This window comes from Populus euphratica, unplaced genomic scaffold (assembly GCF_000495115.2).
Source record: "Populus euphratica unplaced genomic scaffold, PopEup_1.0 scaffold1357.1, whole genome shotgun sequence".
NCBI lineage: Eukaryota > Viridiplantae > Streptophyta > Magnoliopsida > Malpighiales > Salicaceae > Populus > Populus euphratica.
In genome coordinates this window covers 39,500-53,155 of record NW_011501207.1, presented here as the reverse complement: position 1 = coordinate 53,155, position 13,656 = coordinate 39,500, and the positions used below count along the sequence as shown (strand labels likewise).

Below are 13,656 nucleotides of genomic sequence, written 5' to 3'. Positions count from 1 at the left end.
TTCAGTGAAACCAAGTTAAAAATACTACCAGGTAGAATCTCAAATCTTGTACAGTTTTGCAGACTCAATTCAACAAGGTTGGACAAATGCTCAACTGATGAAGGAATCTCTCGTATTGCTGTCCCATCCAGATACAACTCCTTAATAGTCACTGGAAGCTCTGGAAACTCCGTGATGATTGAGCACCCAGAGAGACTGAGTTTTTCAAGAGATGCCAACCTAGAAAAAGTACATGGAAGATTCTTGAGCCTTTTGCAACCCATTAGATCCAAAGAAAAGAGTCTTGAAAGGCGATCGATTGAAGACGGAACTTCTTCTATTGCAGTTCCACTCAAGTAAATATATCTGACTTTCCCTGGAAAAGCTGGAAACATGGTGATATTTGAGCAGCCTGACAGATCAGCAATTTCAAGTGACTTCAACGAACATACATCCTCCGGAAGATTCCCAAGTTGCTTACAATCCCTCAAATTCAATGCAACAAGTCTACTAAGATGCTCAATTGATCGGGGAAGTTCTGGAACTGAAGTCTCATTTAAATTTAAGTACTGCACATTCTCCGCGATCTCTGGATAATTCTTAAGATTTAAGCAGCCTGAGAGGTTAAGAGTCTTGAGTGATTTCAAATTAATACTACTTGGCAGGCTTATAAGGCTTGTACAGGATCTCAGATTGAAATCGGAGAGTTTGTCTAGATATTGGATAGATTGAGGAACTTCTGTCAAACTTGTACAGGATTGAAGATTCAAACTCTCGAGATTTGCAGCCTGTGAGAGGTCTGGGATTTCTGTTAGATGCTTACAATTGCTGAGGTTGACCTCTTTTAGATTCACAAGATTCTGACAGAAATAATCGTCAAACATATTAGTATCTATATCTCTAATAATGTATGCTTATTTGTAGTTGTCGACAAACATATTAGTATCTATATCTCTAATAATTACTTTTACGTGAAAGAAATAAATGTATGCTTATTTGTAGGTGGCGAAATACCTGGTTTCCTTGCCAAAGTTGTTCAACCTTGCTTGAAGATATATTAATTTCAACAAGGTTCTGCGGAATAAAATTGAACGGCAAAGATCTCAAAGGGTATCCATCCCAGCGGAGATACCTCAACTCATTGGAAATAGAATCCAGGCCATGAGGAAGGAGCACTTCACTATTATTTCCGAATCCTGAATTATAAACTTTGAGCAATCTAAGATTATACATCCTCGCAAACGCTCTGGAACTCACCTTCATTATCCTTTTAGAACTATCCAAGTCTACGGATATCCCTTCAACGTTTTTAGTTCCCTGAAACATCACAGCAAAGGGAAATCATGAACAGTGAGATAAATTAAAGAAATGCATAAAAGGAGGGGAGAAACTTATGCATGAAACTCTCACCAGATTTCTGGTCAGCACATCATACACATCATCAAAATGCCACAATCTACTGCGTTTTCCTGGGTCATTGACTGATTCCATGCTGACAATTTCATGGGCCATATGCTGCAACAAATCATGCATCCCTATCTTGTTTCCAGAAATAGTAACGAGACACTTATCGACAAGAACACTAATTCCTATATCAGCTGAAAAGCCACAGCCATCTAGTATTCTCTTTGTAAAATCAATGTTCTGCCCTTTAAAAAAACATGCAATATCGAGAAATATACTCTTCTCTTCTCTATCAAGTGCATCAAAACTTATTCTCAACACAATATCAACTTCTTTCTGAGGAAGTTTTTCAACCTTGTTCAATGCACTTCCCCATACTTCTCTCGTTCTGCCAAGTAGAAAGGAACCTAAGACTTTAAGAGCTAATGGATTACCTTTAGCGTAATTTAGTGCCCTCACAGACAGCTCCATATAATTGTATGGGGGATGATTATCCTTAAATGCATGCAAACTAAAGAGATGAAGAGCTTCCTGGTAATTCAGTCCCCCAACCTCAAATATTTTGTCTGAATATTTCTTAAGGACCTGTTTATCTCTAGATGTTAGGATAATTCTACTTCCTGGACCAAACGACTCACATCCTCCAAGTAACATTTCAATTTGATCTACATCATTCACATCATCGAAAACAATCAGAATCTTTTTACGGCAGATCCTGTCTTTAATGAAAGGGAGTCCAATACGTGGAGTGCGAATATGTAGATTTTCTTCCTCTGTTATTTTAGAGAAAAGTTCATCTCGCATACGAAATAATCCTCCATTCTTTTCTGATTCCTCCCTCACATTTGCAAGAAAATAGTGACCTTCATATTCCCTTGCGATCTTGTTGAAAATCTCTCCAGCAATGGTTGTCTTACCAATACCACCCATGCCCCATATTCCTACAACACACACCTCTGGTAACTGTGTACATAATAAGGCTTCGATTTGCTTCATGCGTGAATCCATTCCGACCAGGCCCTTCAAATCACTTGAGGATGCATAATTCAATTTCTTCAAAATATGTTGCACAATTTGATCCACGAGTCTCGACTCAGGCCTGCCAACATGGAGGACGAACAGATATATCAAATAGTACTGCCTTTTCTTCTCTTTTTCTCTCTTGATTTTCTTCTCCTCTCTTCTCTTTTCAAATCTTGTGCTACAGTACCCGAACCACTTAATTTTAAAGTGGTCAGCTGCCTCTCTTCTCATTAAATGTGGTGGTCCCACTATCACATGGTGTGGGACAATACACAACAATACTTTATGCTCATTTGGTAACATTTAGAAGTCACATAACAAATTATAAATCTCAAAACATATGCTTCTGAATCCAAAAATATGATTGTCAACTTCAAGATTTACCATTGTAATTTCCGATGGGAAAGTAGAGGTAACCCTGAGTGATAAAAACTCCTTGAACTTGAAAAAAAAAATAGTTAAAAAGATCACATACTAAACACACGACTTCTAACCAATTGAATAAATTGTCTGAAATACATTTTAGAGAAAGCTCCTGTTCAAGAGCTCAATTGGCCTGGCCACTTAATTAGGACCCTCATTTGAAGAGTGATTGCAGGATTGAATTGGAAGTGAAATTGTAAAATCGAAGACACCGTGATCTTCACATGATAGCACGTCAGTCTTCAACAAACTGAAAATAAATTCTGACTATATTTATGTACTCAGAATTGGAAATTGATCATTACTCTGTCACTCATCAGCAACAAGTTGCAAAAGGGTTAGGATGCCATTACATAAATTTAAATGTCCCCAAGAAACAGTTGAAAAGTAGAGGCAAAAGAAAAGAGAATGGTTCACCTAATAATTTGTGAATCCCATCCGGATATATTGGCAGCACTTGTTAAGTCAGCTCTCCACCTTGGAACCTTGTCCATCTTCTGCTTAAAATTTCTTTCAAGCTCAGCAAACGCATCCCCAAGACTCCCTGTTTGTTCATCAACATCAGACGGGTCCACATGATAGAAAACTGGTAAAACAATCTGCCCATATGCCTTCTTGCATTCAAGTATCTTCACTAGTTCATCCACACACCATGGAGAAGATGCATAGTTTCTTGAGAATATTATCACTGAAATTCTCGATTCTTCAATTGTTCTCAAAAGTGCACCCGTAATTTCTTCTCCTCTTTCAAGCCCATCATCAATGAAGGTCTTGATTTTCTTACGACACAAAGCATCATAGAGATGGCTGGTAAAATTATTGCGCGTATCCTTGCCTCTAAAACTAAGGAACACATCATACTTCCATTTATGAGCAACAGCAGATGAAGATGCCATATCAGACAGTTACAAGATCGTGTCTTCCTCAATCACAAGGAATCGAAATCAACAAGTGCTCTCCTTTTTCTCGTAAAGACATACAAAGAGCACCCACTTCAATGTACAGCTGAACATTCATTAAGAGAAATTGAAGTCTAAAAGTACAAGAACCAACACTAGTTGAGCAAAAAGAATTAATATGTTCATGAAACAAACTTATCAAACTCGTACATATAATCTTAAACAAAGAAGAAGCGTGATCCAAAACGACTTACCAATTGATCATAAGAACAGTTGACTTGTGTTTTGCATCAGCAAACAAGACGAAGAAGAAGCTGCGTAATGTTGATGATAAAAGACAATTTTTCTTGTCTATTGCCTTCAAGTAAATCCTTACAGACAAACCGATCTCATCGTACTCTAAATGTAATACCAATTATTGATAAGAAACAGGTGAATGAGAGAAGACTTTGTGGTGAATACCGAATGTATTGGCCAATGGACTTGTCAATGGCAACGGTACCCTGACATGGCCTATGAATCTGTTAAATTTAAATAAGCAATAATTACAATATTCCCTTTCCTGAGTCAACGGGCAGCGATTTACCTCTCTTAAATACCAGTATATATATATATATCAATTGAGGTAGGTGAAGAGCTCCAATTTCTTCAGCCTTGATATAATTGGAAGGATCATATCTTACGGCGCTAATCTGAAACCTATGGAATATTTTATTATTTGTTTTTAAAGAAAAAAAGTTATTTATTTCAAGATATTTGTCAGAAGAATTTTCGAATGGTACTCATCATATTCTGTAGAATAGTGGCATTTTCGAATTAGATTCTAAATCTATTTCTAAACGAATTTCAGAGCATTTTCCTCATCAATTTAGTATATTTAAAACAATTTCACTCCTTCGGTGATTGGAAAAATTCATTGAACAAATACTTCCTGAGTACAAAATCCTCTCCGGTCAATAGATCCAGAGCTTACACAAGGCAATTGAGGTTCAGTGCAATCACTACCTTCTTTAATGGTGATAATTAAATCTGCATTTCCCAAAATGGGTTCCCTCGAGCGTGTAATCTTGTCACCATGCGATAATTTTCCAACAGAAGAATTGTCGAATATAAACCTACCCAGTCATAAGCATTAACCACAGATCTTTCTTTTTTTTGACAATTAATATCAGACGAATTTCGCTTTTAATTTTATAACTACAATCAGCCAATTTATCAAACCTTAAATCTTCGTGATCATGATTTGTCAGTGAATACCAGAAGGGGAAAAAAAAACAAGAAGAAGAAACTAGGTGCCCACTTGCACTTATATTTGATGTTGATGGTAAAGTCGTATTAATTTTTTAAAAATAAACTTATCATCTGGGATCCACAACGAGGTGGGCCGGCTCCGAGATCTCAATGCGATTAATGTGGCGGAGGGGCAGATGGAGGGGGATGGGTGATCTTCCAAGCCACAAGCTCTCTCTGTTTTGGTGGAAGGTTGGGATGTATTTTTTTTTAAAAAAAATTAATTTAGATGTTTGGATCAGCTTGCGTGTACCACAATTAGTTTCATGAGCTCTAGAATTAATGACTATGTAAGATTTTAATAGCCATCATTATATAAATAATTAAGAACTCAAATTTAAAATTACAAAGAAACAAACTTTTTAATCTCAAGTTTTTACTATTTTAAAATCACCTAAATGATTGAAACATAACTTTGATTTGCTGGAAAGTATAAGCAGGATATACTATATTAATTTGACCTCGAAACATAAGAATAATAAAGTCAAGTCTGCTTTGCATCAGCTAAAAGTCAACACATTAAAAGGAGTTTAATATAATATAATGCTTCTTTTTTTTATAAAAAAAAAAAGAGAAGAAAAACAAGTTTGGCTGGCTGGGAAGGGAAGAATCTTCGGGGGCTTTGTTAATCTTGATTATTAAATAACTATCTCTCGTTAATTTGTCGTTGTGATAGGCACACTCTTTGGCTTGCACCACAAGAAAACCATACTTTCTTGTTAGGTTATGCAACTGCTTAATTAAAAATATAGTTCTCCACAATCCTTAATTAATTAAAAGGGTTTTAATATAATACCTTTTGTACTTAAAAAAAGAAAGAAAGGGAAGATTCTTTGAGGGATTTCCTAATCTTGATTAATAAATAATTATCTGTCATTAATCCGCCGCTTGTGATAGGCAGATTAATGACAGATAATTATTTATTTTTTTATCTAATTATAAAGAAAAATTTATTTATATAGTTAATAAAAATTGTTTCTAAATATCATTATATTTCAAATCTTGGTTTTATAAATTAATTAATTTTTTATTCATAGATACTTGTATGTTTACCTATAAAAATCTATTTTATAGTAGTTTTTGTTACTACGTTAAAAAACAAAAGAGAAACAGCAATTTGAATGGTTGAAAAGCAATATTTTATTGATAGAAAAGGGCCTATTTATAGACTTTACATAACATCATTCTTTCTTAGTATTAGCGACTACTCCCGTAGAATAGGACAACCATAGAATAGGACAACAAGAACCACTTACTTAGCTATAAAATCACAAACATAGTATTAGCTGTAACTATAGTTCTTCAAAGATTCTTCTTAGCCAAATAGCTTGACAAGCACATGCTGTGGTAGCTATAAATTCTGCTTCTGTAGTTGATAAAGTAATAATTTATTGCTTTTTAGAATTCCATGAAACAGCACTTGTGCCTAACATAATAACATAACCTAAAGTGCTTTTTTCTATCATCTTGATCTCCTAAATAATTGTTGTCAGTAAACCCAAACAACTCTAACTTTTCACCCTTCTTATAAAAGAACCCAAAATCTTTAGTTCCTTGCAAGTAACGAAGGATCCTCTTAGTTGCTAACAAATGCATTTATGTTGGATTCTCCATATACCTACTAATTATTCTCCATATTTATTTTGGTCTTATTGCAGTTAAATACATCAAACTGCCAATAATTTGCTTGTAAAGTGTGTTATCCACCTTCTTCCCTTCATGATCTTTAAGCCAAATTTAGTTGGAGTGCTAACATGATTGCAATCCTTCATCTGAAACCTGTCCAAAATATCTTGCACATACTTCTTTTGAGAAATAAAAATCCCATTAGCAGATTGCATTCCTTCTATGCCAAGAAAGTAATGCATCATATCAAGATCAAACATTTCGAATTCAATCATCATAGATTTTTTTGAATACCTTAAACATGACAACATCATTTCCAGTAAATATAAGATCATCTATATATAAGCAAACAATGAGAAGTTTCCTCTTATCTCCAATTTTAACAAATAGTGTGTGCTCATATGGACATTTGTGAAAGCCTTCTTTAAAAAAATAAGTCTCAATGCCACTATACCAAGCTTGTTGAGCTTGTATTAACCCATAAAGAGCTTTCTTTCCATGCAAGAATGTCAATTTGACATCCAACTAGAAAATAGGCCACAAGTTTTATGCTGCTAATGCAATCACCAATCTGATTGTATCATGTCTTGCAACAGGAGCAAAAACTTTTGTATAATCAATTCCATATTGTTGCTTATATCCCTGGACTACTAAACTTGCCTTATACTTATCAACTTCACCTTTTTATGTTAGTTTGGTTTTAAAAGCTCATTTGACACCAATGGTTTTGTGCCCTTTTGGAAAATTAGTTAGCTCCTAAGTGTTATTTTTTTCAGTGGCATCAATTTCATCATCCATCACCTTTCTTTATTTTTCTTCTTTAACAACACTTTTAAAAGTTGTAGGATCACAATTTGAAAATAAAGCAAAATGAGTGATTGGATCTTCAATTCCAGTTACTATATAGTCTTCCATCCATGCAGGCCTTTTTCGAATATGAGGATGAGATGGAGTTGTTGCAATAATAGCTTCTATTGCTATTGGTAGAATGTCAGCAACTGTTGGGGTGGGAAGAGATCGAGTTGGTGTTATTGGCAAAATTTCTACAACTGTTGGGGTTACTTCTGATGAATTGTTAGGCATAATAGGTACTGGAGTTGGCTCACTTTCATAATCACTGTCAAAAACAACTTGCGTAGGTTGCTGCCTATTCCAATCCCAAGTGTTTTCCTCCTTAAAGACAATATCTCGACTGGTCACAATCCTTTTTGTGAGTGGATTGAACAATTTATAAGCCTTGGAACATTTACTTATGCCAAGAAAGACACATTTTTCACCCTTATCATCAAGCTTCTTTATTTTCTCATTTGGGACATGTGCATGAGCTATGCAACCAAAAATTCTAAAGTGATCTACAGCTGGTTTCCACCCACTCCAAGCTTCCTCAGGTGTCCTATTTTGAACAAAAAAGGTAGGACTTCTATTTAACATGTGGATGCTCTAATTTATTACCTCTAGCCAAAAATTCTTTGGAATGTTCCTTCTTGCGAACAAGCTTCTCATCATATTAAGGATGGTTCTATTTTTTGCTGTATAAGTAGCTGTTAGTTCCCTTCGAATGCCACGATCTGCACAAAAAAACTTCAAATGCGGTTGAACAATATTCTCTACCATGATCTATTTGAAGGGTTTTAATAGTCATTCCTATTTCATTCTCCACATGAGTCATAAAGCTTTTAAATACATAAAAAGCTTCTAATTTTTGCTGTAAAAAATAAACCCAAGTTTTCCAGGTAAAATCATCAATGAAGTTAATTAAATATTTTTTACCTCTATTAAAAGATGGATTTATCAGTCCACAAATGTCAGAATGTACCAACTCTAGCATATGTTTTGCTCTCCATTAAGAATGATGTTGTTTGCTAATAATGCATTCTTTGTAAATTTGGGAAGGGATGTGAATTTTAAGGAAGCCTCTCAACATATCTTTTTGTTGAATAGTCTTTAATCCACTAAAATTCAAGTGGCCATAACGAAAATGCTAAAGCCACGAAGGGTCTTTTATTTCAGCCATTAAACAAGGTTGAGATGTTATTATCTTCAATGGAAACAACCTATTTGAACTCATCTGAACAATAGAAATTGCTCCTTTTTAAAGATCATATTCTCAGAAACACCATTTTGAATAGTTATCACATAATCATTTTCTTGTAACTGACCAGCACTCAATAAATTACTTTTCAAGTTAGGAACATAAAGAACATCAGAAATTATTTCTATAAAACCATTCTTGGTTCTTATCTCAGTATCACCTTTTCCTTAACCGTGGAACAATCACCAAAACTTATTATAGAATGAAAATCTTCATCTAAATAAGAAAAAAGAAGACTTACATCCACACAAGTGATTATTGTAGCTTGTATCTATATACTAAACATTAAACTCTAACTTCTGAGTAGCTTCAACAACCATTAACAAAGTATTCATTTTCTTTTTTTCAATAAAATGCAATTGCTCTTCCTTTTCTTTATCATTAGGCAGCCTAGCATAATATTCAGAATGATAATGTCTAAATTTATGACATCTAAAGCACTTTACCTTAGATTTGCCAAAGTGTTAAACCCATCATTTTCCTTTGTTTTGATATTGATCATTATCAGTCTTAAAAAATTATTTGTTGTCATCTCTATTGCCTCTACCTCCTCTTTCTCTACCTCTACTTTTACCTTTACCTCTTCCTCTAGAATTTGAGAACTAAGTAAAGGTAAAAGCCTTTATAGCTTACTCATTTGTATTTGAATTTCAGTTAATCTTTTGTTTATGGACTAGCAAGGAGCTCTGCAATTCATCAATAGATAGTATATCTATGTCTTTTGATTCTTTAATTGAACAGACAACATAATTAAATTTTGGTACCAAAGAACGCAATATTTTTTCAATAATAACACCATCATCCATCTTCTCACCATGAAGTTGCATTTTGTTGCTTATCTCCATTGTCTTGGCACAGTAGTTGGTGACAAATTCTCCAACTTTCTTTTGTAGGTCCCAAAATCTCGTCTCAAGGCTTAAAGCTGTGGACGCTTTACTCTAGCAGAGCCTTGATATTTTTTCTTCATGGAGTCCCATATATCCTTGGAAGTTTCTTTGGTAAGAATTGTTTCCAAGATGGGACGATCTATTGCATGAAGAAGGTAATTTTTTGCCTTTAAATCTTTAAACTTTCTCCCTTCCAACTCTGTTTTCTGGGCATCTGTTAAGACTGCAGTTGTTGCTGGTTCTTCAATTCCAGATTCAATATTCGGCCAATATTGTTTCGACCAAAGGAAGTTTTTCATTAGCATACTCTAATAGTCATAGTGACCATCAAAACGTGGGATCACTGCTTGCATAAAATTTGAATCTGATGCCGTTGTAACCTGTAAAAGATGAAAAAGGAGAAAAAGCTACAGCTATTTTTGATTATTTTGGACAATATTCTTTTGATCAAAGGAAGTTTTCCATTAGCATACTCCAATAGTCATAGTGACCATCAAAACGTGGGATCACTGCTTGCACAAAATTTGAATCTGATGCCATTGTTACCTGTAAAAGATGAAAAAGGAGAAAAAGCTACTGCTGCAAAAGATGAAGAGGAGAAAAAGCTACAACTATTTTTGACTATTTCAAAGACTTACTGTTTAGAAACTTTCTCTTTTTTGTTTTATCTCATTAACTTTGCTCTGATACCACTATCATTACGTTGAAAAACAAAGGAGAATTTGAATGGTGAAAAAGCAATATTTTATTGATAAAGAAAAAGGCCTATTTATAGGCTCTATATAATAGCATTTCTTTTAAGGATTAACGACTACTCCTATAGAATTGGATAATAAGGATTACTTACCTAACCATGAAAGCATGATTTATTTAATTGAATAAATCTCTAAAAACGAGGACAATATAGAGAGCTATTTTAATAGTTTTAATTAAATCTATATTTTTAAAACTCACATCTAAAAGTATTTTTTTTAAAATTTTCTTTATACCTAAAAACTACACACCAAATAACTCTCTCTTTCTTTGTTTTTTTATATATTAAATCTCAAGGACTATTTCGAAATAGGATCAAATTTAATCTAAGGCTTGTTGTTATATTTAATATAATTAAAAAGAAAAGGAGAAAACTGTAATTGACTTTCTTGTATTATCAGAAAATTCCTCAAACTCTTAACGATGGATATGATCTATCTTAATTTGATCACTCGTCACTTGCTACCCATGCTAGCTTGCTATTACTTCCATTGCAAGAACAGTCACTAGCGGAGCAAAAAGAATTACAGATGGAAGAATTAATACGTTCATGAATCAAACTTATCAAACTCGTATATTAATCTTAAATATAGAAGACAGCATGGAGCAGAAAGACTTACCAACAGATCATAAGAACAGTTGACTTGTGTTTTGCATCAGCAAACAAGACGAAGAAGAAGTTGCATAGTGTTGATGATAAGAGATGATTTTTCTCGTCTATTGCCTTCTCCTTCTGCTTCAAGTAAATTCTTGCAGAAAATCTGATCTCATCGTAATCTAAATGTAATATCAATTATTGATCAAGAAACAGGTGAATGTGAGAAGACTTTGGGGTCAATACCAAGTACATTGGCCAATGGACTAGTCAATGGCAACGGTACCCTGTCATGGCCTCTGAATCTGTTAAATTTAAATAAGCAATAACTACAATATTCCCTTTCCTGAGTTAATGGACAGCGATTAACCTCTCTTAAATACCTGGATGCTTATGTATTTTTGTTAATATATATTTTCTAATAAATGGGGTTTAATATAATACTTTTTTTAAAAAAAAGAAGAAGAAGTTTGGCTGGCCGGGCAAGGAAAGTTTCTTCGGGGGCTTTGTTAATCTTGATTAATAAACAACTAGTTCTCGTTAATCTAGGGTTGCGATAGGCACACTCTTTGACTTGAACCACAAGAAAACCATATGTTCTTGTTAGGTTATATGCAATTACTTAAAAATATAGTTCTCCGTGTTTTAAAATATTTTTAAGTAAAATACATTTTTAATTTGCCTTTTGGATTCAACGCAATGATTGTCTTTTACAAATTTAATAATTATCACAGTTGAATGTTCAATCCCTCATTAAAAAAAAAACTAACCCAAGGGATCTTAGCCATACATCGTAGCCATACTCAATTGTAAATGGTAGCGAAGCTAGAGTTTTTTCAATGAGAGCATAAATTATTAATAAATATTATATTATATAGATATGTATTAAAAATCAATTTAAATAAATATACTAATTCATATCAATTAAAATTAATTTAAAAATATTTTTAAACTAAAAAAACTTACATTATAATTGTTCTCTTTGAGTTTTCATATTTTGAAACCGCTTCATAATAGCTTCATCATCAATCTTATTGAATATATCTTTCTCAATGTATACAACCAAACTATCATTCATCCACTTATCTCCCATCCTATTCCGCAATCTACTCTTGACAATATATATAATAGAAAAAACTCTCTCCACTATAGCAGTTGCAACTAGTAGAAGTAATGACAATTTGATAAGCATATATACTAATGGAAATATCAAATTCTTCTTTATTTTTACTATTTTCACTACAAGACTAGCAGTACCTTTACACCAGAGAACTCATCATCACCATGTAGATCAACAATATACGTATCAAGTTGGTCACTACGTACTATAAGGTCCACTATAGAGAATTCATTAGGATAAAAAAGAGCAAGGTGAAGAAGCTTTTCTTTGTTGAAAGCAGAAAAAAAGTTACTTAGGTTTAAATATACCATATAAAGAAGTAACTATGTATTTGTCTCAGTAAAATAATCATCCAACTTGGTAAGTTGCATGCCAATAATATTGTTAAACAATTTATAACGGAAATGGTGTAGGTTTGTAATCCCTTGAGATTTTCACCTTGAACGCCCACAAAGCTTGTACTCATCATCTATGTTTAGAATATAAAAAAGATGACACTTCTTCTAGTAAAGATTCCCAATCATTCTCTCTCATTATTTTGAATCGTTCCTTTGATGTTCTCAATAAACTCATAGCATTTTCTATGTTTTGATCTTTTCTTTGTAATGCTTGTGAGAACTCATTAGTAACTACTAGTATCCTTCTCAAACAATGAAGCATGAATACAAAATTAAATGATTCCATAATATCTGTTAAAACGACTGCTTCTGTTCTCTATTTGAGTTCACCTCATCCTCCCTTATAATCTTAAGCACATCAAAAATTGATGAAAACATTACAATTAGATGAATAATTGTAATATAGTGGGAGCCCCAACGAGTATCACTATACCTTCTAAGATAAGTTTCTTGATTCAAGCCTCATCCACTAGAAATTTCTCCATTTTCAAGTCCTTCAATAATTCTAGCATATTGAAGACATGATGCTCCAACTATTGAAGACATCTGTAATCACCTCCATCCTTTTGCATGATGCTCCAACTATGTTTATAATGCTAGAAATAAAATTGAAGACATCTCCAACTTCATTATGCTTTTTTGTAACAGTAGAGTCAATTAAAGTTTGTGAGCAAAACAATGTACATAATATGCATTTAGATTATTATTTAGAATAAGTGCTTTCAAGTCATTGAATTCACCTCGCGTGTTACTAGTTCTATCATATCCCTGACCACGTAATCTTGATATACTTAGCCCACGTTTAGAAAATAAAGCTTCAATAGCTGCCTTGAGTGAACTAGCAGTTGTATCTGATACATGTTGAATACCAAGGAAACATTCAATTATATATCCATTGCTGTCTACATATCGTATAACAACTGCTATTTGTTCCTTGATTGATATGTCATGTGACTCATCAATTAAAATTGAAAATAATGAGTCACCTAGATATTTAATAATCACATTTATAATCTCCTCTATAGCAGCTTGACTAATGTCTTTTTGAATATATGGAGAAGTCAATTTGTTATGTTTAGGAGCTTCACTAAAAGTAACTCTTTTAATAGCTTCATTATTTCTGGAAAGGAAATGCAAGAGCTCTAGATAATTTTCTTGGTTGCTTGA

General features: G+C 33.5%; 1 protein-coding gene across 1 annotated transcript; it reads right to left on the bottom strand.

Moving 5' to 3' along the window:
- Window positions 1-28: 28 nt before the first annotated feature.
- Window positions 29-11,089, bottom strand: LOC105117446 (protein SUPPRESSOR OF npr1-1, CONSTITUTIVE 1-like; the record flags this gene model as incomplete). The annotated part of the gene is made up of 5 exons (XM_011015107.1): window positions 10,997-11,089; window positions 3,247-3,797; window positions 1,390-2,482; window positions 994-1,296; window positions 29-839 (listed from the first exon to the last, which is right to left on the bottom strand). Coding segments are annotated over exons 2-5 (2,686 nt in total), but the record flags the coding sequence as incomplete, so codon positions are not given.
- Between the last annotated feature and the right edge of the window lie 2,567 nt (window positions 11,090-13,656).